The 27,087-nt window shown below is 50.9% G+C and overlaps 1 protein-coding gene across 1 annotated transcript; it reads left to right on the top strand.

Annotated features, from left to right (window-relative positions):
- Positions 1-6,932: 6,932 nt before the first annotated feature.
- TRIT1 (tRNA isopentenyltransferase 1) lies at positions 6,933-22,803 on the top strand. The gene is made up of 12 exons (XM_063311614.1): positions 6,933-7,127; positions 10,973-11,112; positions 11,559-11,658; positions 12,264-12,418; positions 14,702-14,844; positions 15,105-15,216; positions 15,419-15,531; positions 15,832-15,909; positions 17,623-17,732; positions 18,703-18,820; positions 20,256-20,331; positions 20,374-22,803. The coding sequence occupies exons 1-12, from the start codon at positions 6,993-6,995 to the stop codon at positions 20,459-20,461; spliced, it is 1,368 nt and encodes a 455-aa protein (XP_063167684.1). The 5' UTR covers positions 6,933-6,992; the 3' UTR covers positions 20,462-22,803.
- Positions 22,804-27,087: the final 4,284 nt, after the last annotated feature.

Genomic DNA, 27,087 nt, shown 5'->3' on the forward strand with positions numbered 1-27,087 from the left:
GCCCAAAACTCAGTCCTATCTCTAGAGTGACATTCATAGACCACCTGAAGTAGCTTGTACAGTCTTCAAGGGCTAAAAAAAATGACAATTGCAGCTGCAGAGCAACCCTCCCTCCTCCATCTGTTCTGCAGAGTGATGGCCTAAAGTGCTTTTGGTCTGGTTTAGAGGGGACATTTCTCCTGAAAAAACTTCCAAAATGGAAGCTTTTATTTGCAGATTTTCATCCTGCAGGAGAGCACTCAAGCTCGTCCGTGCAATAAAAGGAAAGTTGGCAGCTGCAGAAATGCTTCAGGCAGTCCTGAAAGCAAGAGTGGCAGCGAGACAGTCTGGCCTCCTGACCCACAATCAGACCCCAGAACAACCAAATCTTCAAACATGGAGCTCCTCAGGACTCAGCTGGTACCACTGTAGATCAGGGGCGGGATGGGGTGGAAATGCCCTCCTAGGATGCTTGGTAAGGAAAGGCAGCCACAGAACGTTCCTCCAACTTAGCCTGGGAATTTCTACACCCCAGCATGGGATCTGCAACGGAGCCAAACCCTTTGCACAGAGAAGGCAAAATGTCCATCTTCCCCTAGCGCATGCTTTGTGTGATGCTATCCCACACTGTCCTTTGGTTGTATTCACATGGCACACTTAACCTGGTCAGTTACAGATTTAGTTGCTGCATTGCACAGCATCCCAACCTTGGTTAGTTTTAATAATTTTGATTCTTGGGTGGGGGTGGAGGCTACTTTGTTGCATGAAGCCAGCTGATTTGGCTACAGTGTGAGTCAACGTATTGTTCAAATCCTGGAAATTGATGAATCTTGTTATCAGGTTAAGTATCCTATGTAGATACATTCTCTGTATGTGTGTGTGTGTGTGGATACTCCCACAAAATTTAATTCAAATTCTTCCACAACATTTTGACCATACAAGGAAAAGAATCAAGCTCACTTTTCTCTACCAAGAGTGCATGTGTTCTACCTGCAACTGTGAACAGCAAAACAAAGGAGCACAACTGGTCTTGAGATTGACCAAAACATGCTTATGGAACACCTGCAGGTAGTCCTCGAGTTACCACTGCAATTGGGACTGGAATTGCCATTGCTAAGCAATGTTGTAAGGCACATTGCGTGACTGCATCGCTTAGCAACAGCAATCTAGGCAGTCCAGTCGTAACTGGCAGTAGGGAAGGTTGCCAACAGCAAGCCCTAACCCCACCTTTTCATCTAATATAGCAGAGGACCCAGGACTGATCCTGGTAGCCCTTAATACTTTGATGAGGAACCAGTGATGAGCATTCAAGTACAATTTTCAAGCCAGCTGTATATTCATCTAACAGTCATGCCCACAAGGTAAGTTTGCTAATCTGCATGTCATGGGGTTTTTTAACAAATGCTTTGCTGAAGTCAAGATATATTGTGTCTACAGCATTCCCACAATCTATTAAGGAAGTCTCTGATCAAAAAATAAGTTTTTTAATACTGCAGATTACATAAAGTTGGATACGTTACCTAACACTCTAGAAAAAATCAAGGTACCCCTGAGAAGTTACAGAGAAGTAGACTAAAAATAACACAATTTTTTAACAAATTCAGTTCAACTAGGAACAGAAGTCAAATGTACAGGTATGTCTGGCTTGGTAACAGTTGTAATGAAAGAGATCCTTGGAACACTGCTTGACTGTCACCTAAGTAGGAGTCAGCAGCATGCAAAAAGGGTAAAGGCAATTGTAGGCTGCTTTAACAGTATCGTATTTCCAAATCACTGAAAACAATCATTTCACTTTTTTGTACATTGGTCAGACTCCACCTCAAATATCATGTCCAGTTCTGGAAACTACTTTTGAAATGGATTCAGGGGCATCAGAAGGTGGTCAAAGAAATCCAGTGAGAATTGTCCGAGTTTTGTTGTTTATTCGTTTAGTCGCTTCCGACTCTTCGTGACTTCATGGACCAGCCCACGCCAGAGCTTCCTGTCGGTCGTCAACATCCCCAGCTCCCCCAGGGACGAGTCCGTCACCTCTAGAATATCATCCATCCATCTTGCCCTTGGTCGGCCCCTCTTCCTTTTGCCTTCCACTCTCCCTAGCATCAGCATCTTCTCCAGGGTGTCCTGTCTTCTCATTATGTGGCCAAAGTATTTCAGTTTTGCCTTTAATATCATTCCTTCAAGTGAGCAGTCTGGCTTTATTTCCTGGAGGATGGACTGGTTTGATCTTCTTGCAGTCCAAGGCACTCTCAGAATTTTCCTCCAACACCACAGTTCAAAAGCATCGATCTTCCTTCGCTCAGCCTTCCTTATGGTCCAGCTCTCGCAGCCATATGTTACTACAGGGAACACCATTGCTTTAACTATGCGGGCCTTTGTTGTCAGTGTGATGTCTCTGCTCTTAATTATTTTATCGAGATTTGTCATTGCTCTTCTCCCAAGGATTAAGCGTCTTCTGATTTCCTGACTGCAGTCAGCATCTGCAGTAATCTTTGCACCTAGGAATACAAAGTCTTTCACTGCTTCTACATTTTCTCCCTCTATTTGCCAGTTATCAATCAAGCTGGTTGCCATAATCTTGGTTTTTTTGAGGTTTAGCTGCAAGCCAGCTTTTGCACTTTCTTCTTTCACCTTCATCATAAGGCTCCTCAGTTCCTCTTCACTTTCAGCCATCAAAGTGGTATCATCTGCATATCTGAGATTGTTAATGTTTCTTCCAGAGATTTTAACTCCAGCCTTGGATTCCTCAAGGCCAGCTTGTCGCATGATGTGTTCTGCATACAAGTTGAATAGGTAGGGTGAGAGTATACAGCCCTGCCGTACTCCTTTCCCAATCTTAAACCAGTCCGTTGTTCCGTGGTCTGTTCTTACTGTTGCTACTTGGTCGTTATACAGATTCTTCAGGAGGCATACAAGATGACTTGGTATCCCCATACCACTAAGAACTTGCCACAATTTGTTATGGTCCACACAGTCAAAGGCTTTAGAATAGTCAATAAAACAGAAATAGATGTTTTTCTGAAACTCCCTGGCTTTTTCCATTATCCAGCGGATATTGGCAATTTGGTCTCTAGTTCCTCTGCCTTTTCTAAACCCAGCCTGTACATCTGGCAATTCTCGCTCCATGAACTGCTGAAGTCTACCTTGCAGGATCTTGAGCATTACCTTACTGGCATGTGAAATGAGTGCCACTGTTCGATAGTTTGAACATTCTTTAGTGTTTCCCTTTTTTGGTATGGGGATATAAGTTGATTTTTTCCAATCTGATGGCCATTCTTGTGTTTTCCAAATTTGCTGGCATATAGCATGCATTACCTTGACAGCATCATCTTGCAAGATTTTGAACAGTTCAGCTGGGATGCCGTCTTCTCCTGCTGCCTTGTTATTAGCAATGCTTCTTAAGGCCCACTCAACCTCACTCTTCAGGATGTCTGGCTCTAGCTCACTGACCACACTGTCAAAGCTATCCCCGATATTGTTATCCTTCCTATACAGGTCTTCTGTATATTCTTGCCACCTTTTCTTGATCTCTTCTTCTTCTGTTAGGTCCTTGCCATCTTTGTTTTTGATCATACCCATTTTTGCCTGGAATTTACCTCCAATGTTTCTAATTTTCTGGAAGAGGTCTCTTGTCCTTCCTATTCTATTGTCTTCTTCCACTTCCGCGCATTGCTTGTTTAAAAATAATTCCTTATCTCTTCTGGCTAACCTCTGGAATTTTGCATTTAATTGGGCATATCTCCCCCTATCGCTGTTGCCTTTTGCTTTCCTTCTTTCTTGGGCTACTTCTAGTGTCTCAGCAGACAGCCATTTTGCCTTCTTGGTTTTCTCTTTCTTTGGGATGTATTTTGTTGCCGCCTCCTGAACAATGCTGCCAACTTCTGTCCAGAGTTCTTCCGGGACCCTATCTACTAAGTCCAGTCCCTTAAATCTATTCTTCACCTCCACTGCATATTCCTGAGGAATATTCGTGAGCTCATATCTAGCTGATCTGTGGGTCTTCCCTAATCTCTTTAGTCTGATCCTAAATTGTGCAAGAAGTAGTTCATGGTCTGAACTACAGTCAGCTCCAGGCCTAGTTTTTACCGACTGTACAGATGTCCGCCACCTTTGGCTGCAAAGGATGTAATCAATCTGATTTCGGTGTTGTCCATCTGGTGAAGTCCATGTGTAAAGCCGTCTCTTAGGTTGTTGGAAGAGAGTGTTTGTTATGCAGAGTGAATTGTCTTGGCAAAATTCTATCAGCCTATGTCCTGCTTCGTTTTGTTCTCCCAGGCCATACTTACCTGTAATTCGAGGTGTCATTTGACTGCCCACCTTAGCATTCCAGTCTCCTGTGATGAAAATAACATCTCTTTTAGGCGTGTTGTCCAGTAGGTGCTGCAGATCCTCATAGAACTGCTCTACTTCAGCTTCTTCAGCATTTGTGGTTGGGGCGTATATTTGGATCACTGTGATGTTAGATGGCTTGCCCTGAATTCGAATTGAGATCATTCTGTCGTTTTTGGGGTTGTATCCAAGCACTGCTTTAGCCACTTTACTATTAATTATGAAGGCTACTCCATTTCTTCTGTGGTCCTCTTGTCCACAGTAGTAGATCTGGTGGTCATTTGATGTGAAGTGGCCCATTCCAGTCCATTTCAGTTCACTGACGCCCAGAATGTCTATCTTTAATCTTGACATCTCACCAATAACTACATCCAATTTGCCCTGGCTCATAGATCTTACATTCCAGGTTCCAATGGTGTGTTGATCCTTAGAACATCGGATTCGCCGTTCACCACCAGCACCGTCGGCCGCTAACCGTCCTTTCGGCTTTGAGCTAGCTGCGTCATCACGACTGGGGCTAGTTGAGCTCATCCTCTGTTCCTCCCCAGTAGCATTTTGACCATCTTCCGACCTGGGGGTCTCATCTTCCGATGGTATACCGACATATCTCTGGTTGTACTGATCCATTTAGTTTTCACGGCAAGAATACTGGGGTGGGTTGCCATTACCTTCCCCAGGGATCGCATTTAGTCTGACCTCTCTGTCATGACCTTCCCGTCTTGGGTGGCCCTTCACGGTTTAGCTCATGGCATCATTGAGGTGCTCAAGCTCCAGCACCACGACAAGGTAACGATCCTTTGCGGAGATTGTCCGAGTACTAAAATATAAATCCTATGAAGCGACTGAAAGAGGTGTGTTGTGTGAGAAAAAAGCGCAGCCCACCATTACCCAAAAGGATCTGACCCAGCCCTCTCGCTCTGGGTTGTGCAGGACACGGAAGGAGAGATTCAGGATCCCAGGGGGCAGACCCCAAGCGAACGTGGCCATGTTTTTTTCTAACTGGAAGAGTAGGTGGACAGTGAGACCAGTAACGGAAGAAGGCAGGGCCGCCCCTTCGCTGCTCATGTTCAAGCAGGGGATACTTTGACCTGGAGGATGGATACGAGTCTAGGAATCTGTTTCTGTCCTATTTTGCTTATACAGCATTTCCTCTTATGTTATTATGTAGCATTGTTTCTGTTTTTAATCTAGGTGTGCACAAGCTTTGTGTATTTTTCATATTTTGCTAAAGGGTGAAAGGGGGGTTAGTGCGTGCCTCGGTTCGTAAATTTTAAGGCACTTTGGCTGAGCCTGCTGTAATCCTATCTCCTCCAATTACATTGCCTGCTCTCCCTGTTGCTATGGCAAGAGATGTGAGTTGCTAGGGGAAAAGACATCTCCCCCCTTCCTTTGTTGCTATGGCAGAAAATTGCTGAACCTTTCTGCTACCTTGGCAATAGCTTCCGTCTCCTTGGTAACTGTCTCTCCATCCTTTTTCTTCTCTGCTTTTTGTTGCTACGGCAACAATCCCTTTCTCTTGTCTTTGGTCACAAGTTCACCTCTTTATCCTTCCCTAGGGCATCTGCTCTTCCAAATGGTTGCCATGGTAATCTCACTCTCCCAACTTCGCTTACCCAATCAACCTGCCCTTCTCCCCTTGCGTTTGGCTCTCCCCCCCCCCCCATGCACCAGCCCACTGGGCACCAGATGTGACATGGCAAGGGCAGATACCTGAGAGAGGCCAGCCTCCTCTTAACCTGGTGCCTTCCTGATGTGTTAAGACTCCAGCTTCCATCATTCTTGACCTGGAGGGGCCCAGTTGTGGTAAGTTGGAGGGACTGTCTCAGAGATCCAGCAATCTCAGGTGATTTATTGTGGCTCCAGAGATAAACTGAATGACAAAGACTGTAGCTCTGATTAAGCAAACCATAGTTCGTTGAGTTCACATAAGTTGATCCAAAACCAACCATGACAGCAATACGATGTGTGAACTCTCCAATATAAAGGTCAAGGAGAGGCAAACGTCCCAGATGCAAGTTACCAGAGGACTCGGATCCCAAATCCCATAGTGCACCTTATATGCCTTATAGTTTTGTGTTACGTGAAGCTAAGTAACTGTGGTGTAGTTAATGCATCCAAGATAAACAAACCATGATTTTATGCAATGTATAATTGCAGCCAAAATCTCAGAAATCCCAGGCAACTTCAGGGGACGTCTCGGGTTTGGTCTGGGAAATCGTTATTCCAAAGTGAGAATGGGAACCCAGAGTCTGGGACTGTGAAAAAGAAATTCTGAAATCAGGGTGATGCTCTAAAAGCACAACTAGGACGAGAGATGCTGGAATCTAAGGCTTGGTTTGACTCTCTTACCAAGCCAGGATTTGCTGAACTTATGCAACAGCTAAGCCACGAACCATGGTTTATAAACCACAATGCCTGAGACCACACAGCAGGCATGGCTGCCAAGAGCACGCCAGCGACCTCAAACCTCTGGCCTACCCTCAGAGCCCCCAACCCGCGAAACCTGCCGAATCGGTGCGGATCAGGACCGCACGCCCGCGCGCCTCTGGGCCGCCCGGGCCGCTCCTGCCCCCGCGGCCCTCCCAGCCCAGCGCGCGCATCCGGAGGTCGCTTCCCGCAGCGGCCCCGCCTCCCGCGGCCCGGCGACGCGGCCGAGCCGGGGCCTCGCCTGGCTTCTTCTCCCGGCCATGGCGCGCTCGATGGCGGCGCGGCGGCTGCCGCTGGTGGTGGTCCTGGGCGCGACGGGCACCGGCAAGTCCCGGCTGGCGCTGCAGCTTGGGCTGCGCTTCGGCGGCGAGATCGTCAGCGCCGACTCCATGCAGGTGCGCGGCGGAGCAGGCGGGATCCCGGGGCCGGGGCGCGCATCGGCGGCGGCCGCTTCCCCGCAGGGCCCGATCTCGGGGCGGCCTGCTCAAGGCGCGGGGGGCGTCGCTGACGCCCGGCGGACGGCCTCGGAGCCCCGGACGAGCGGCTGCCCTTCCCAGGCCCCGGTGCAGCCGAAGGGCAGAGCGGCCCGTCAGGGGCGCTTCGCGTTGACCCGTGTAGTCGGCGGGCGGGCGCCGGCGGGGCCCTCGTGGGGTTGCGGCGCGGCGCCTCTCCCCGTGCCAGGCCTTCCGCCGCGGGCCTTTCCGCGCCCCGCTCCTCGCCCGGGGAGGGCTCTGGACACGCGGCGCGCCCCCGGCCCGGGAAGCTTTCGGTCGGCCCCGAAGCCTGTTGCGCTACCTTGTCTGAATGTTGGTAGCTGCCCTGGTGAGTTTTGCTCATTTCGGTCGGTTGGCTTTTATAATTTTAAAGTGCATACCTTGTTTTAGTGCATTTTAAAATACAGTGCATTGCTTTAGTCTTCTGTAGTTTTCTATATTTATTGAGAACTGACTTTTTAAAAAGGTATGGCATAAAATGATTGTTGTTTATTCATTCAGTCGCTTCCGACTAGACAACCACCACCATTTTATGCCATACCTTCTTTTTAAAAAGCCAGTTCTCAATAACTAGAGAAAACCACAGAAGAACTGACTTTTTAAAAAGAAGGCACGGCATAAAATGGTGTCTGTCAATAAATAAATACGATCTGCAAAGCTGTAGAGGGAGGAGGCTGTCCTCCTCAAGCAACGCATAATGCCTGCATTTGGTAAATTGGCTGCTTCTTGCCAGCTTATTTTGTGGCCTGGGTAGCATCCGCGTGTGTGCTTGTGCTTGTATGGGAACACAAAATAGCACCGAAGCAGTGGCTTTTCAAATAATATCTCTCTGCTGTTTCTTGTCTAACTTAACTTGCAACAAGAACAGGGTTGTCCCATTCCAGGCTTGGCTGGCTCCCAAGGAGGGGGCTAATGAACCCTCCTTGTGTTTTGTGCAACAGCTTTTCCCACTAGGAGCCCTTCAGACCTGTTGAACTAGAAATCCCATCTTCTCCAGCCAGCATGACCAGTGTGAACAATGCCCTTCTTTCACCCCAAAGCACATTGTCACCTCTTCTTCCCACCCCCAGGCACTTCGGCAACCAGTTTTGCCCTTGCTGGCAGAAGTTTTGCTTGATGCCTGGATACCACATCTGCTCAGTCTAACAGTTAAGAATGAGGGGCCTAGAGAAGGATCTGTTCCTTAGATTTGGGCATCTTTCTCTCACCGGTAGACATGCCATCTAGATCACTGATGATCGAGATGGCATGTCTACTCAACCCTGGCAACTTGAAGATATATGGACTTCAACTCCCACTGGCTTGAGGATACTAGGAGTTGGAAGTCCACTCATCTTCAAGTTGCCAAGTTTGAGAAACACTGATCTAGATGATGCTTGTGATCTGGATCCAGTTTGGTTGAGCTGACAGGCAGGGTATGGACCTAAGACTGTTCAGTATAGCCGTGGTGGATGTCCTGTGATACCACTTCACAGGGAGGTGTGCCCCACAGGGTTCCATCTTGTCCCTCAGGTTGTTCAGCATCTTCATGGAGCTACTATGGGATGTGATCTGCAGCTCTGGAGGGGAAGCGATCAGGATGCTGATGCTGTGCTGCTCTTGAGCCCCCAGTTCCAGTGAAGCCATCAGTGCCTTAAGTGGAACGTTGCTAAGTTTGATCATAGCCTGAGAGAGAACTAAAATGAAATCCATGCAATATAGAAGTGCTGTTGACAAAGAGGAGACTGGGCCTGGGGACTGTGACTTGGTCTGGTTGGATGGGGTTGTATTACCCAGAAAAAGCAGGTCTGGGGATCCCCCTTAATCCCCAGCTGTTGCTGGATTTACAGTATAGACTGCAGTTGCCCAATTCTGCCTAGTGCACTAACTGCAGCCACTCCTGAGCCAACTGAATTTGGCATCAGTGATTCTTTTCTGTTGTGAAGTTAGGATCTGCAGATGGAGATGGCCCTGGCTGCCGCCTCCTGTGCTCTTCCAAGGGCATGGGCTGCAGCCCCCCTGGGTTGCCTTTGGCCCCGACTCTCTTCCTTTAGTGCAGCAGCCGAGATGGTCCTCTGTCATCAGAGTTTTGATTTCTAATGAAGTCTGTATGGGCTCTAATCTGTCCTTTTAATCCTTTTTGTACTCCACTTTTATTTATTGATTGCTGTCTTGAGTCCCCCCATTGAGCAGAAGGTGGATTAGGACCTGGAGGCCTATCCGGTCACTTTTCTCTTGCAGTAAGTCCTGGCAGAGTTGGCTCGCTCCAGGTTCCGTTGAGCAAGCAACAACATCTTGTGGGACTAGGAGACCGGGCTTTTCTGTGCCCTATGAAACAGCATTCCCCTAGAAATTCATGTGGCCCCAGCCCTGTAGGAATCTTGCAGATCTTTAATGACGGGATCCTCCAAGGGCCCAGGGGGAAGGGTAGCACCCACTCCCCGGGTTTGGATTTATACTGTGTGATTGGGGCTGGGTTTCGCTTTGTTCTTTTTCCCACTCTGCCTTTGGATACATCGTTTTTTGTTTGTTGGTTCTTACCTTGTTTTAATCCTAATATCTGAGCCAGCTAGAGGAGTAGTGCTTTTATCCCAGCCACTGCTGTCCTCACCTCTTGCCTCCTCTGAGACAGAAAAGATGCTGCTGAGGCAAAGGCACCTTGGCGCCTCCAGCAGACGGGGGAGCTTTGCTTGTGAGCCTTCTGCGGAGGCTGCGTCCAGGGCGAGGCTGTCTAGTTGTTCTGCCAGCTGGGATTTCTGAACTTAGAAGCTGCCAGTTAGAAACAAGATCATGCAAAACCCAAACCAGTCTGTGCTGATTCCCACCGTCTCCTGGCGTCCAGTACCAAATCCCAGATTTGAACTGAAGATAGGAAGGAGATGATAATGGAGAATTCTTTTGCATCTTCAGAGGTGCAGGTTCATTCTTAATATTATGTGCCCAAGAGTATATAGAGCAATCCTGGAAGCAAAGCTGGCTGTCTTGGTCCTTGCAGTCCTGTGACAGGCTGCCCAGAAGGATGGGTCTAGGAGGTGACTGAATACGCGTTGTCTGTCCTTACTTAGATGTGTGCCGTTCAGTTGTGGCTCCTTGGTGATGAACAGAAAACAGTCTATACATGCTCAGTGTTCCTGCCTTTGTGTTATTTCAAATATTCTGTGGCTGCATGTAAAGCCTAAAGCCTCTGGACAAAGTAAGCAGGTCCTAGGTATGTGTGCCAAGACACCCAGTGAGTCTCCAGAGACAGCTCTGACACCAATGGAGTTTGGTGAGTTTGCTTGTAGCTTCAGGCTCTACAGACTCCCTTTTCCCAGCAAGAGAAGGAACTCAACTCTACCCTGCCCCAACGGGGAGTGGTGCTGACCGCTGCTTAGGAAGAGGGTGCTTGAATACAGCAAGAGAGAGAGCGCGCGCACGCGTGCGTGAGCATGAGGTCTTGGTGAAGCAGAGTGCTCTGAGTGAAATGTGTTTCATTGGTGCACTAGGTCATTAGGACATGTTGATGCACGCAGAGACACTTCTGCTTTGCACAGTGCCTTATTCAAGCAGTCCTGAACCAGACATGCACATTCTAAGGGTGGGGGTGACATATGCATCTTCAGCAGTGATTTCAGAGGGATCCTTTGGTTGCTCTGAGGCCTGCTGCAGCTTGAAGTGGTGAGCCAGCTGAGATACAGGCTGGCCACCACCATGAAGACTAGCACTAGAACACTGGCTAGCACTGGCTAGAACTTCATGCTCCATCTATCTGTCTCTCCCTGTCTCAGGTATATCAGGGCCTGGACATCATCACCAACAAAGTTTCTGGCCAGGAGCAGAAGCTGTGCAAGCATCACATGATCAGCTTTGTGGACCCCTTGGTCACCAATTACACTGTGCTGGACTTCCAGAAGAAGGCCACTGCCATCATATCCTTTCCCAGAGGCTCTTTTGGGACATAGATGGGATGAGCGCTATGGGAGAGAACCAGGACCATGGGTTTAAAAACCACATTATACCAAAATTTGGGAAAGCGGGATGGGGAAGGGAGGATAGAGATGCTTCTGGTTGTTAGGTGAACTAGAAAAGAAATAAAGGAAGAAACTTGTTTGTGACTGAGGGAAGGAACAAATATAAATTGTGTCCTTGAGAATCCAAACCTTTTTAATGCTGGTGGTACATCAGCATTTCAAGGATGAACATCATGCTAATTGGAAAGAACAGGGGAAATACAGAAAATAAAGATTAAAAATGTATTCCAAAATGTATTATTTTAAAGTTGTCAGGTTCTATACGTGTAATATATTGTTAGGATTTTTTTTAAAAAAGCGAGGCTGAGCTTCACAGTTTTTCCCCATGTTCCTCAACTACTCAAATTGATGAGATTTTTGCTTCCCAGAAAGTCCCAATTGTGGTTGGCGGAACAAATTATTACATTGAATCTTTGCTCTGGAAGGTTTTGTTTGACACCAAGGTAAGCATCGCTTCAGCACAGGTGAAAATTAATCCTTTGGTAGGAGGGATTTTGAACTGATGGATGGTGGAGAAGGAATTTCATCAAGGTTGTGTTAGTTCTTTGCCTTCCTATTGCTCGGCTGATTTGTGTGAGTTGTGAATTCTACCTCATTCCAGCAAGAACCCTGTTAGGACCATTTTTGTTGTGCAATTGAGGCCCAGCAGTTCTGTAGTCAAGAAATGTGGCAGAATCCTGCCCTTTCTGAATGCCTGCAGAAATCTTTGATTGCAACAATGTCACATCTTTATAGCATAATCTTTCTCCCCAAACTGCACAATAGTCTGAGGTTTTCCTTATATTGTTTGATTTATTTGTTGGTGGTGTAAATGATTTATTCAGTCTTTCATCCCGTGTTCTGCTTGCGAGCAGGATGAGGTGGGCAGTGCGAGGATGGTGGTGGGTAGATGCAAGGTCTCCCTTTTGAGTCCAATGTCCTTTCTGGACTCCTTGCTAAGAGCAGAAAGAGGGGACTTGCAAGCCTAGCTGCAGGATGTCTTCTTTCAGAAGTTGTGTCATACTTTGAGGGATCTGTCATGTGTGTGGCCATCACTGTCTCTTTTCAGGGGGAATCTGGGGGTTCAGACCCAGCAGTGGCAGCTGCAGAGCGGAAAGCTGAGCTGGAGAATCTAGAGAGTCAAGAGCTCCACCACCGGCTGAGTCTGGTGGACCCTAACATGGCAGCCAAATTGCACCCCCATAATAAGCGCAAAATAATCAGGTCAGTTAAAGGGCTGGAAGCAGGGGCAGGGTCCCACTCACCCTCCAGGAGGCCACAGAAGTGGAGCCTGCAACAGGGAGAGCCAATGCTCTCCCAGTGCTACAGAGCCCAGACAGACAGAGGATTAGAACTCCAGGTTCCTCTGGAAGAGCATTTAGTTCCCCAAATACCCTGAGAACTCCAGAGGCTGGGTAGAGAGAGACCTGCTCTTGCCTCTTGCTTGTCCCCAGTGGTAAAGTTCCTCTGGATTTGGAGGCTCTGTTTAATTGCTGTGGGCCATAGTCTTGGAAGGACGTCTTCCCCATTTTAGTTCATGCTTTCTGGGTCAGGAGGGTACCTGTTGACTATGTGGCCCACCAGCCCTTTCATTTGCAGCCCTGCAAGCCCACCTTGGTCACCCTCTGATAGCCGGTGACAGCTGGCAAGTGACGGCAGAGCAACACCTCTGAGGAATGGGAAGCAAAGCGGTGGCTTTTGTCTCCTGCAGGCGGAGCACGGCTCTCCAGCTTCTTTTGAAAATGAAACGGGAGGAGAGGGTCAGCATTGCCGGCCTGCCCTCTGGGGAATGTGACTGCTGTGCCCCCTGTGATTGCAGGCTGCTGAAAAGGGGGCGCAAAGAGGCCACCCACCCCCACAACGAACAAAGTACCTGTCCTGTTCTGAAGATACCCAAGCCAGTGGCCATGGCCGGGGGGGAGGTCTGCAGGGCATGGTCAAAAAAGTCAAGATGGGAGCCACATAAAAAATGGGTGGACTTTTGATTCCACCATCATCTTGACCACGGCCTGCAGACACCCCTGGCCATGGCCCTGGGTTTGTATTTCTGAATTCTGCCAGGAGCTTCCCAGGCCCTTTGACACCCTGTGCTAGCAGTCCCCAACAGCTGTGATCACATCCACGGGTGGGGTGGTCAAGAAAATCAAGACGGCATCTGTGGTCATACAGTCAGTTGCATCTGTTGCACATAAAAATGGGACAGGGCTTCAATTATGTGATGGCGGCTGCCATCTTGATTTGGGGACATGCTCTCCCCCCCCCCCCGAGGAAGCCCCCACTGATCACAAAGCAGTGAGGCTGGAGCTGACCTCCTGTGACCCCAGTTCAGAGCTTCCTCTCTGGCCCATAGCAAGCGGCACCCCCTTGCCTTGAGGGCAGCAGCTCCATCACACTCAGCCGCCTGGAAGGCAAGTCTTGGGCTGAGCAGGGTGGCTGCTCTGGGATTTGCACTGGTTGTGCAAGCTGGAGTTGCCCTACCAGACGAGCAGCTTCTTGGCTGTGTGGGAAACGGGCTGCGGCCGGCCCTGGCTTGTCCTTCTGCCTTTTCCAACCCTGCCCTGCCCAGGCGACGGGTGGAGGAGCCCCCACCCTGCTCCCTTAGAGCAGGGCCGAGGCCAGACCTTCCTTGGCTTTCCTGGGGTTTCGTTCTGATTTGGTCTGAGAAAAACAGGTTGCGGGGCAGTCAGGGCTGGGGCATGGCAGCCTGGAGAAGGAGCTGATAATGTTGGCAGTGCAGCCCAGCGTCTGCTCTGGACTCTCCTCACTTCCCCCATGGAGCCCTGCAGACACATCATGGCAGAGCTCTTCTAATTCTGCCAGAGTCTGGAGGCCTCGGGTTGAGAAGCCTGGGCTGCCTGCAAGGATGGCCCGAGACAGGCCAATGGCCCCTCTAGCCGAGGAGTGTGCAGTTCCGGGCAGGTCCCTGGGCTGGAGTAATTGCAGCCCCAAATTACTCTAAGGAGAGGCCCCACTTGTTGCTGCTGTCCAAGCCTGAATTTCTGCCCAAAGGGGAAAAAGGAACTAACTTTAACTGCATCCCAAGGCTGGGAAATGCCACATGGTTCAGAGAGGGTGGGAAACCTGACATATGGCCCAGGCTCCAGCTAAAGCTTCCGGTTCTAAAGCATGAGGCTTCCACAGTCCCGATGCTTTTGCCTGGGATAGAGACGCTTCTGATCTGGCCCGCACCCAGCTGCGGGAGTCAGTGGCAGCCTCCTTGGAGCTCCTGCAGGGCTCAGCTGAAAATGTTGGAGTGGCTCCAGCTTTTCTGCATTCCTCCAGGTGGCTTGGAGGGATTCCCGCTGCTGGACATTGCCCACCGGATTAGTGTGGTCCCTCTTTTCAGCAAGGGGCAGGTGCGTCTTGCTGCTTCTGCAAGCACATTATTCTCTGACACCTTTTTCCTTTGGGGTTCTGGTCTGGTGCCATTTTTTGCCCTGAGATGGCTGTGGCTGAGTGCCCTCCAAGCTGACACTCCCTAAAACTCTCTCCCTCTCTTGCCTGTAGGAGTTTGCAGCTGTTTGAACAAACTGGGATCCCCCATAGTGAGCTGCTACAACAGCAGCATGAGGAAAAAGGGGGAGGACCATTGGGGGGTCCCCTGAAGTATCCCAACCCTTGCATCTTGTGGCTTTATGCAGAACAGGCAGGTAAGGAAGAGGGAGGGTCTGGTGATGGTGGCCAGCCTTCCTCTCTCAGGCTGAAGGAGGTTGAGAAGCATGACTGTTCTGGCTTTTGCAGGTCCTGTTGGAAATATGTGCAGTTTTCTTCTCATGGTCAAGTTGTGTGGTTTACAGCTATTCTCTGCACGTGGGCTGCTGAGTGTGACTTTGGAGCTGACACCTCTGTCAACCTTCCAGAGCCTTTGCAGGTTGCAACCTGACCTTTTCATCTGCTGGGTTTCCCTCAGTTCTGGAGGCACGACTGGACCAGCGGGTGGACGTGATGCTGGAGGCTGGGCTGCTGGAGGAGCTGCAGACGTTTCACCAGCAATACAACCAGGAGAGGGTGGCTGAGAACAGGTGAGAACTCTTGCTCTTGCTTGGGAAGTGGGCGCTGGTAAGGATGGAGAGCAGCAAGCCAATCCTTCAGAAGGACTGAGCTGGCCTAAGATGGGGTGCCTGGATCACAGCCTTGGGGCTTAGGAGGCCAGATTCTGCCTTAGTGATCAACAGCAGGCCTGCAGGAGATGTTGGCCACCTGCTCCTCATCCCTTTTCCCCAGCCAGGATTATCAGCAGGGTATTTTCCAGTCCATTGGCTTCAAGGAATTCCACCAGTTCCTGATTTCCAAGGACACGAGCCCAGAGGAAGTGAGACACCAGTTGTTGGACCAAGGTGAGGATCTGCTTGGGGGGAAGGCACTTCTGAAGAGCAGGCTGTGGAGTTGTTTGATTGGCAGGCCAGAGAATTAGGCAAGCCTTAGCGTAACAGGTGAACGCATGTTCTGGGGGCAGAACTCATTTTCCGACAATCTGAAATACGACTGGGCCAGAGGAAATAAATGGGGCGTCAAGCAAAGAATTCGCGGTACCTTCCCCACAGCACTGGGAGACCAGTTTGGATTGGCGTGACTGAACTCCCTGCCGGGGCCAGTCTCTCGTGGTTCTACCGTGACCTTTCCCTGAACTCTTTCAGCCATTCAGGCCTTCAGGACGGTGACCAAGAGGTATGCCCGGAAGCAAAACAAGTGGGTCCAGAACCGATTCCTGAGGCGTAAGTCCTTCCTCCCCGCTGCTCCTTTTCTCAGCTGGCCGGGAGAGAGACGGGTGCCCCTTCTCTTCTTCGGCCTCTTGGCATCTGTGGCATGCCAGGCACCCTAATCTGAGCCAAAGCTTGCTCTGCAAGTCACTCCTCAAGTGCCAGGGTTCTCATCTGGGAAATGGGTAACAATAGTAAAGGCTGGAGTCCTATCTATCATCTATCTATCTATCTATCTATCATCCATCCATCCATCCATCCATCCATTCAATTTGTCCCCGCCCATTTCCTCCCATCGGGGGACTCTGGGCGGTTTTAAGCATGTGCAAAGTGCCTTCCCCTCTGGAACGTTTGATTCCAGGGAAGAGCACCTCCAGACAGGCTATGCCTGAGGAGCTGCTGCTTCGCAGCCCCTCAGGAGACCTGAGGGCAAGAGAGGCCGGGGAGGGGAGCATCTCTCTGCCTCTTCCTTCTCGGGCCAGATGGAGGGAGAGGCCCCAGCTGATCCTCCCAGATTTGGCTGGCTCCTTGCTGGAGGGGCATGAGACTGTTCCACCCCCCCGCTGGACCGTCCCACCTCGCCCTAGGCTTGGAGGGGAGCCAGAGCTGGCAGCTGGGGAGGCTGCAGTTGAAAGGCTCTCGGTGGGTTCAGGGGAGGGGCGTGGAACTGGCACAGAACCCGAGATGCGGGGAGGGGGGAGGATGCTGGGCCCATGGCAGTGGTGCCTTTCGTGGGCCAGGTGCGGAGCGGCCCACGCTCGCTTCTCTGCCAGGCGGCCGACAGGCATGGCCTGAGCCAGGCTTTGTGGTCAAGGCAATCAAAGGCATCACCTGCTCGGATTTTGGCACCAGGAGGCCTATTGTCCTGCTGCTGTTAGGCTCAGCCTGCCAACTGGCAGGTGGGGGCACCACCCTGGGGGAGAGCTGCACCCTCTCCTGCAATCTGGACTCTAGACAGGTGGCCACATCACCTTGCATCAGGGCAGGATCCAGAAGAGCAGGGGTCTGGCTCTCCTGCACCTGGTGTGTTATATTAAGCAGGAAGTTTGCCTCCTTGAGATGCCACAGTTACCAGATCACCGAAGTCCTTCTGGAAACCCCTCTCCCCCCACCCTGCAGGCAGCTCCCACACAGCCCCCAGCCCCAGGAATGGGTGACCAGGTTTTTTTCTCCTCAGTGTATATCGGAAACAGTATAACATCAACTGAGCGATTAGCCTTTTGGAGCAATATAGTAGAGTAAAGGAGTAAAACGGTGCATCGCGCAGATTGAAGGAGGCACACAAATCAGGATAAACGTGACTTTCTGAACAGGCACAAGGGTGAGGGTCCAGTCCTCTTAGCCTGAAGAAGTGCCCCAGGGCTGGCCTCACGGTGGCTCGCGGGGCCCATTGGCATGGAGGGCAGGGAGAAGCCGGGGGGTAGGGGTCCCTCAGCCAGCTTCTCCCTTGGGGCGGGCTCAGTCTGTTGAAGGACCACCAAGTAGCAGCAGCAGCAGCAGCTCTTGCATCAAAGTAATTGATAGTTTCTGCAAACTCCGCTGAGGGGCGACTACATAATATTCACAGCATAACTTGCCCTTTCAGCACACCTTGGCCTCCCCAAACACTACCCCCTACTGGCCCTTCCTACCCACTTTACTGGGAGAGCAGGGAAAGGCGGCCTCTGATCACAAGGATAAGCATCATCTGCTTCCACACTTGATGCTCTTTTTTATGGGTCCCTCCAGGTCCTGGATCAAATGTGCCCCCCATCTATGGTTTGGAAGTCTCTGATCTCTCTCAGTGGGATGAGAATGTATTGGAACCGGCTGTCCAGATTGTGGAGAGCTTCTTGAAGGTAACCACCAGATCGCCCCACGGTGGGGGGGTGTTCCCTAGCACACCTTGAGTCCACCAATGATCACCTGTTATGGCTGGCAGCTGCCCCAGCCTGGTCCCCAGGGCCCCTTGCCCTGGCACACCTACCATGGCTGGGACCGAGACCATCTTGTGTCCTGCCCTGAAGGTCCAGTCCTATGGAGGAACCCTGGGAGATGGGCCGTGGGCAGCTCTGGGTTGCCAGAAAGACCCAGAAAGTTTTTCAGTATCTCCCTTAGGCAAGACATTGCCCCATCTCTGCAAAAAAGGATGGGACAGAGGCAGGAGAGTGAGAATTCCCCCCAGGCAGGTGATAAATGGAAGAATTAGCCTTCGTGTTTTCAGAGTCGATGGAAACACTGTTTTCTTGCCCCTGAATGCCAGGTAACACTTTCTGTTGGCTTAAAGCATTTGGCCCCCAACCTCATCTTGAGGCTGAAGGGCAGACCCCATGGCTAAAACATCGGGCCGGACTTCTGGACTCCTTGCTTTTATCCCATGCCCTGCTTTTAGCACCAGCAGACCTGACAAAGCATTCTGAAGGAGACAAACCTTCCTGGCTCTCCTTGCCATTTGGATGATCCTGGTAACAGTCTTGCCATGCTCTGGATTCAGGCCTCCCAGCTCTAGCCTGCTTAATGGAGAAATAAGGCAGGTTCTCCTGGCTCTGCCCAGAGGAAAGGGAGCTGAAGGTCCCACACAATAATAGAGCTGTCATCTGGATCATTGCTGATCTGGGACAAAGCTGGCACAATGGGAGAGCCAAGGCTCTGCATAGTAACCGCATAGTCAGTCTCTGAATCACAGAACTCGGAGCCCTGCCAGGAGCTTCTCTTTGGGGTGGGGTCTTCGGCTTTGAGGCCCTGCTGCCCTTCAAGGAACCGAGAAGGCAGGCTGAAGTCCTCTTTGCCTGTGGCATGCCTCTCTACTGTGCTGTCACTCCCCCCCAGGGGCAGAAGCCTCCAAGGGAACCCCTCACGCTGGAGCCAGTGCCGGGAAAGGACAAGCAGAGTTGCCAGTTTTGTGAGCTGTGTGGTAGAGTCATCATCGGGGACAGAGAATGGAGAGGTAAAGCTGGCCGGGGGCGGGGGAAAGAGGGCCAAGCAGGATCTGAGTGGCCCCAGCTGCCTGGACAAGGGCCTCCTTCCCTAAAGATTGCCACAACCTGTGTGCCACGTGACCAGCTTTTGCAGGATTGTCTACCATTCGCTTGTCTAGGCAGCAGCTTGGCAAGCTAGGAGGTGGGCTGTGGAAGCTGTGCTGCAAGCGACCGTCTGTCGTGGGCTCCCAGCCTCTCCCTTGACCCCCCTCCCACCCTCCTCTTTGCTGGCAGAGCAGCAAAGCCAATCACCTCCATGGACAAAGGAGGGGAGACAGCGGTGGGAAGGGCTCATCAGGAGGGTTGGCCAGGCTCTGCCTTAAATCTTACCCTGTAAGAGAATCTATTTTGGGGCAGGGGGGGAGGAGCTGTTCCCTTCAGAGCAGAATAGTGGGAAACTGAGATGGGAACCAATTGCTGCAGAAGGTGAAGTCAGCATTTTTCTGGAGTGTTCTTAGCTAAAAAGAAAACCAAGCTGTGAATGCAGTACAAAGATTCTCTCAATGTTCCTTAAAACAGCCACAGTTCTTGTTTTAGCTACTCCATGCATCTGATGAAGTGAGTGACAGTTCATGAATCCTTTTGCCTTTTAATAAAATATGTTAAGTCTGAAAAGGTACTACCAGATTCCTCCTGATTGTTGTTTTAAGGATTTTAAAATATAAGTTTAAATGGAACTTCATGCTGGTTTGCAAACAGAGCAGAATGAGATAATGAAATTGTATCAACAGGCTGTAGGTAGGAATCCTATTTTTAAATTATTTGCCCCCCACCCCCCCGCCCCGGTTCTTTTCCCAAAAGTGTTCCTGTAGTAGAAAGCTTGCACAGTCTGTGCTGGGCCTTTTCTTCCAAGGGCTTGAATGTTATTTGTGTTGCCTTTCCTCCACAGGGAAAATTCAGAAATGGTGTTCCCATATTTGGCCCACTTCCTCCTCTGTCGCATCAAGATTCCCCTTTTGCTTAACTCAGCCTTACTTATAGGACTCCAGGCCCTATAATTCTCAGCTATGGTATCTAATATTGCTGTTGCTTGGGTCATGCTGTGCTGTGTGTCAGGTTTTCCAGGTGCAAAAAACAGTGTGGTTTGGGTGGAAAATGCTTGACATGTTAAAATAGGGCAGTTCAGCTGGCCTTTTATGCCAAAACCTAAGCTCAACCCATGGCAGGTTTTGGGCATTAACCTGTCTCTCTGGATCACCTTAAAAGCAGCATGAATGGATTTGCAGATAGATACCTTGCTCTGGGAAGCTGGACCAGAGGCCATGTTTTTTTCTCTGAACCCCACTATTAGTAGAATAAATCTGTACCCCCATGTATGGTAAAAAATGTGTACAGTTTAATTTAGAAAAAGAAGGTGGCTTGTCATTTCCAGAGCGATATTCTGAATGACTCTCTTGTTGGCAGCTCACCTGAAATCCAAGTCCCACCTTTTCCGCCTAAAGAAGTTCCGGCACTTGGCTTCGGGTTCCCTCTCTGCAAAGTGCAGCAGCAGCAGCAGCAGCAGCAGCAGCAGCAGCAGCAGCAGCAGCAGCAGCAGCACAGGGGCTCCTGCAGAGAGGACGGAGGGACCAGGGGGAGCCCATGAAACACGGGCCCAGCCACACTGCTGAGACTTTGGGCAGGTCCTCTGGGGACAGATGGGGTGGGACCGCATCCTCTTCATGCAGAATGAACTGAGATAAAGTGCTTTCGTGCCATTTTCCAGGAACTCTAGTCTGAAAAATGCAAGGCGCTCATTCTCCAGGAATTAACTGTCCCATTTGCCATACCATGGCACTCATCTAACTTTACAATCCTTTTTTTCCTTAAATGAAGGCAATATTTTTATATTTTGATACTGTGGATGCTAGTGCCTTTCTCTTAATTACCAGGACCCCGCAAATGCAGAGCGCTCTCTGCAATTTCAAGGAGGGGAGCTTGGTAGACCTCCCAGGGCCTGACCTGCCACGCCTTCCAGGACTTCATGCCAACATGTGTCCTCAACACAGCATAATTTCTGCCTTGTGTGTGGGTGGCTTGAATGCCCTGTGCGGAAGGAGAGGGAGTTGAGCTGCAGTTTTCCGAGCCTGCTTTCCAGGGGTTTCCCTCACTTTGGGCCATCAGGAACGGGCAGCAGCTTAAGAATGAGCCCCGCCCTTCCGCACAAGCCCCTCTGCCGAGTTCCTGCACAGCTTCAGGATGGGCCGTCTCCTGGGCCAGGACCAGCCTCTGCCCTCGTTGCCAGAGGGTCGGGGTCTCTGCAGGCCATCAGCCATCGTCTAATAATAAGCCGTCTAAGTCGTCAGCCCTGTTTTTCCGTCTGCCTCTTTGAGATTTTGGTCACAAAAAGGATCCAGGGACTTCCAGTGAAACCCACCCTTTGACAAAGCAGAGGTGGGCGACAAAGTCCAAGAGCTGCAGGTGGCCCCTGTCCTCAAAGGGTTCGCTGGGTATTATTGTTGAAAACGGGGGGCCTGGTTTCCCACTGGTTTGTGAAACAGAACTGTAGCTTAAGCTCTAATCCAACAGATTATCTAGACCCCTTTCAGTCAGGTTTCAGGCCGGGATATGGGACAGAGACTGCATTGGTCGCACTTATGGATCTCTGGCGGGAGCAGGATGGAGGCAGTGCATCTATCCTCGCTCTCCTTGACCTCTCAGCGGCCTTCGATACCATCGACCATGGTATTCTTCTGGGACGACTCAGGGAGTTGGGGGTGGGCAGCGTGGTTCTGCGCTGGTTCACCTCCTTCCTCCAGGGCCGGTCCCAGTCGGTGGTGATATGAGAGATCCGACCCTTGACCCCTGCTTTGCAGGGTGCCACAGGGTTCGGTTCTTTCCCCTCTCCTATTTAACATCTACATGAAACCACTGGGTGAGGTCATCCGTCACCACAGGATGAGGTACCATCGGTATGCTGATGATACTCAGATATATATCTCCATCCCAGGTGAGGGAAGTGATGCGGTAGCTGCCCTCTCCAGGTGCCTGGGGGCTGTGGGGGCCTGGATGGGGAGCAACAGGCTTCAGCTGAACCCTGGTAAGATGGAGTGGCTGTGGATTGATGGCTCCTCGGTATCTGGAAAGTTGTCATCTTTAGTTCTGGATGGAGTTGCACTGCCCCATTCAGAACCTGTGCGTAACTTGGGGGTCCTCCTGGACTCACGACTCCTGCTCGAAGAGCAGGTGGCAGTCGTGGCTAGGAGGGCCTTTGTACAACTTCAGGTTGTGCGCCAGTTACGCCCTTCCCTGGATCAAGATGCCCTCCGGACAGTCACTCATGCCCTGGTCATAGACTACTGCAATGCGGTCTACGTGGGGCTACCCTTGAAGAGTATCCGGAAGCTTCAGTTGGTCCAAAATGCAGCTGCACGGTGATGAGTGCTCCAAGATCAGCACACGTAACACCTCTACTGCATGAGCTGCATTGGGTTCCAGTTTGCTTCCGGGTCCAATTCAAGGTGTTGGTTATCACCTTTAAAGCCCTACATGGCATGGGGCCGGGCTACCTGAGGGACCGCCTCATCCCCCTAACATGGACCCGCCCCACCCAATCATGCAGAGAGGGCATGTTGCAGACCCCGTCCGTAAGAGAATTCCACCTGGCCGGGTCCAGGAGGCGGGCCTTCTCTGCAGTGGCCCCTGCCCTCTGGAACATTCTATCCCCCGAGGTGAGGCAGGCCCCTTCGCTCCCGACCTTCCGGAGGGGCTTAAAGACCTGGTTTTGCCGCCTCGCCTGGGATGGGAAGGGCAATAGCTCTTCCTGGGGGTGGCTGGTGAGGTAGAGTTCTCCCAATGGAATGGAAATCTCCCACTTGGATTTTATATTTATGTTTTTATTATTTTAGTATTGGTGATTTTATGATGTCAGGTTTTAAGGTGAATTTTATTGTAAACCGCCCAGAGTCCCCCTTTTAGGGGGAGATGGGCGGTGATAGAAATGTGAATAATAAATAAATAAACCTGAACTCAGTGTTCTCTGAGGTGCTCAATGTAGCCCAAACAAAGCTTTGGTAGAACATTTTAAGATAAAATTATTTCACATTCTTTAAAGCAATCCTTCACACTCCTGCTCGTTTCAGAGGTCGTCTCAATAGTTCATATCTATTTCGCTAACCCTTTGTCTTCTCGAAGTAGAGTGCTGGCTTAGGTAGAGAAAGATGCTCTTAGCTGCCCTTGTTCCAGCTCCTTCCTGCAGTTTTCTTGGCAACAGGATGAAGCCAGCTTTTCCCGCCTTCTGCTGGCACGTTTTTCTGCTGCCCTGTCTCCCACCCAAACAGTCACCAGGCCTGGCTCTTGTCAGCTCCCAAGCCAAGCCACGGATGGCCCAGTGTTTAGGAGCTGCACTGACGCCTCCCAAATCCCGATAGCTGGAATGTGGAAAGCAGCACTGGCCAAACAGCAGGTGCTGAAACTGCAGGCGCTGCCAGGAAGCTCCAGCATGATCATCACCAGATGGGTAACCCAGTCAGCAACAGGCAGCTTCACTGTGCCCCACTCTTCCTTGGGCCTCTCACTTCGCTGCAAAAGCCACCAGTTGCTCAGAGGGCTGGTGAAATGGCGAGCACCTGGGAGACATCAGTCAGCCATACCAGCCTCCTTTGAACTTGGGGACTGTTTTTCTGTGTCCTGGATCAATTTGGCCACTCCAGGCAAAGTACCTATTTTGCCCCCCACACACACACACCTTTTTTTCTTTTTTAGTAAAGAAGAGAGGAAAAGAGAGGAAAGGTTATGTTGCCACTGAATTTCGCAATGTGATCTTGGGGAGGGAGGCGCAAAATGGAGCTGGAGGGACCACATGTAACCCGTGTCCAAGTGTCCACCCAGGGATGGAGGCAGAACCCTGGCCTGGAAGGTTCTTGAACTACACAAAAGCCAACAGCGGAAGTCTGCTCCCCCACATTAGCTGTGCATTCTCAGGGTGGGACTTACTATTTTGCCTGTGTGGAGGGGTGGGCTGGGCGTGCCAGTTCGTTCCACCCATCCTCAGCTGATCTCCAGAGAAGGGTTGGTGGCCCATCTGTGCTTCCCCAGCTGCCCAACCCGTCCCGCTAAGTAGCTTGAGCCAAAGAGAAGGCCCTTCTTGAGAGAAGGCACGCCACCTCCCTGCCCTTCAGCTCTGTCCCCTGCTGAGGGGGCCAAAGAGTGCCCAGGAGCCTGGGGGAGAGAGGAGCGAAAGTGGAGCTGCTGGCATGGGGCTGAAAGCTCTCTCGGAAGCTGCTTGGAAAGGCACTGGCCTACGAAGAGGGCTGCCTCAAGGCCCCTTTGCCTTGGAGAGGAGGGGCCATTCTGGGCTGCCCAGGCAGGATGGCCTCCTCAGCAGATGGGGCTGCGGGTGGGCTTCAGGCCTAGAAACAGGAGCCTCATCAGCAAATGAACGTCTTCACCTGCTGCTGCTGCTCTCAAAGCTGGTTGCGTCTCTTGCCCAGAGTCTGCTTCTCTACACAGGGTTGTCTGCAGGGGGGCCAAAAAGGCAAGACTGGAGCTGCAACTGCACAATTAAAACCCTGCCCCTTTTTCTAAAGGCATTGCAAAAAATCAAATTTGGGATGGGGGATTTCAACTGTGCGATCATGGTCACCACCTTGACATTTTTGACTCCTCCCATGGACACCCCTGCTTCTGACGTACATGAGCAACAAATAAAACACTGTGGAGGGAAACAACCACAGGATCACATAAAATAATTCTCAATAAAAATTGGAAAAGAGTCTGTTGGAGGTAAAATCAGTAAACGAGTGTTGTAACACCTTCAGTAGAAAAGGATTTATGGCAAAAGGTTTTGGAGACATCAGTTTTGGAGACATCAGCAATGGAATGAACCTGAAACTCCTAAACTAGTAGGAATGCTGAGACAGGATGAAATAAAGATCAAAATGCAGTAGCAGTTGAGACTGCTTGGACAGGATCATCTACTTCAAACCCAAAAGTTTGTCTGAATTTCTGAAAAAGGGAAGTGAGGGGCGCGGGAGGGTGTCCTGCCTCTGGGAAGCCCCACTGAGAAAGCTCTGGGGTCTGGGGTCGACAGGACACAAAGCAGCAGCTCTGCACCTGGGCAGGAAAGGTGGACAGGTCCAGAAGGATGACCCATGAGGTTTTGGCCCAGAGAACCTGCACCCTTAGGGACCCAAGAGGAAGCTTTTCCATTCTGTGCTCTCAGTGGGTGGGTGGGTGTTGAGCACAGAACAGACTCCCTCCCCCTTTCTCTCTCTCTTTCCTTCTTCTCTCCTTCCAGTGTCATCAAACACTGGTTTCATTTCGAACATTAAGAGCAGAGAGGGGGACAGTGTCGCAATATGTCTGTAGATAGGAAGTCGCTGAGGAGGGGAGCGGGCCAAGGAAGGACAGCGAGTTGAGTCGGGGAGGGGCAGGATGGGGACCTGCGGGGCGGGGGGAGAAGCCCTCGGGCAGTCAGCTGGCCCAGTCTGGGATTGTAGCTTGGAGGGGGCATGGGTTGCTCAGCTCCCCCTTAAATCTGGTGGATTCCTGAAGGCAACACTGCCAGGCTTTCAAATCCATCCGGGAGACCCTGGAGCAGCCACCTCCGAGGGTCGATTGCAAAACCGCGCAGTTGTCCTGATTGCCGACACCAGCGTTGTGCAAAGCCGGAACCAACCGCCACGAACTCTCGCCTCCCAATTCCGCGCCCCTCCCCACGGCACAACCCGGAGTGAACAGGCGCCCGGCGGGAGGAAGGGAAGCTCGTTGGGTGAATCCGGGGGACCAGCAAGCGCAGCGCAGCCAAGGAGCGGGCGGCATTAGCCAGATCGGTAGCCCGGGCTGTGGTTTGAGGGGGCAGGTTATTACGGGGTGGGGTGGGGGAACTGACATGGATGAAGAGCTGGGATTGGGCAAGGTCTGGGGAGATAACTGCATTGCATTGCGTTGCGTTGCATTGCATTTCTTGGGATTTTATGCCACTATCCAGAGTGGTTTACCTTCCCCTTGTTCAGTAAGATTAACAAGAAAAAGAAAAGAAATCAGTAGAACAAAATAACCATTAACAGTCACAACTAGAATTATAAAAAGCTCCAGCATACAAGGAACACTCCGAGATCAAAATTCAACCTCCAAAGGGGGCCTGCTGCTTTATTCTCTTCACTCTTGGGGCTGACTTTAAAAGCCAGGTCTTAACGACTTTCTTGAAGTTCAGCAGGGCGGGAGTTAGCCTGATCTTGGAAGGCAAGCTATTCCAGAGAAAAGGGACTGCAACTGAGAAGGCTCAACTCTGCGGCCTTTGCAGTTGGTCATTCCTAAGAGGAGAGGCCTGGAGTGAACCTGCCCTTCCCAATCTTACTGGGAGCAGGTGGTCCTGTGGGTCAGTGTTTCTTAACCTCAGCAATGTTGAGATGTGTGGACCTCAATTCCCAGAGTTCCCCAGTCCATGCTTCGTAAAGTTGCTGAGGCTGAGAAACACCACTGCAGATACCGAAGTCCTGAGCCAAGGAGGGCTTTAAAGGCAGCAGCAAGTATCTTGAATTGAACCTGGAAGCAATTTTAGGTTCAGCTTCTCTAATTGCTTATATGCCATTTTTGGTATTTTGGTTTTGGTTTCCCACCAGTACGGACAGGAAATTGCACAATTTTTGTTCAACAGTTTGCCACTGAATTTCAAAAGCAAGTTTTGTAGCGGGTGGGGTGGGGTAGCAGTAAAAAAGGGGATTGAATGTCTCCCAGTCTACAGCGATTCCTGATACATGTAATCAGAATGGTGAAGGCTGCCACTTTTCTTGCCCCCACACGCCACATTATACCCTGGTCCTCAGGGAGACAGTAAGGTGAGGGAGGGAAATGTGAAGTCCAAGCTGTAAGCCCAGTGCCAGCTGCAGCTGCTTCTCCTAAGGCTGGTGCCCGGAAGGCCTTAGGGAGAGAGGACACATCCGAGGAGTGGTTTTACATTCCTGCCTGGCAGCTTATGCTTAGCCACCTGGTCAGAGGAGTGGCAGGGGCACTTGTCACTCGCCTACTTTTTCTGGGCTGTTGCTGCTGCTGCTGTAGATGGGTAGAGTGGCTGGGAATCCACTGGCTCTCCACCCCACCTCCTCTCTCAGGAAGGAGGTGTGAAATCAGAAGGAAGAAAAAGTTCATCTGCTTTTAGACCAGGGTTAGCCCTGCCTGGTATGCAAAGTCCTCAGAAAAATATTGGGGAGTTAGCTGCTTGGGTCCATTGCTGGTCAATGCCAACCCCAGTGGACCCACTGCAGAGGGGCCAGGCAAGAGGGAGGAGCGGGGGTGTCCACAGGGTATGGTCCAA

Source organism: Candoia aspera, chromosome 10 (assembly GCF_035149785.1).
Source record: "Candoia aspera isolate rCanAsp1 chromosome 10, rCanAsp1.hap2, whole genome shotgun sequence".
NCBI lineage: Eukaryota > Metazoa > Chordata > Lepidosauria > Squamata > Boidae > Candoia > Candoia aspera.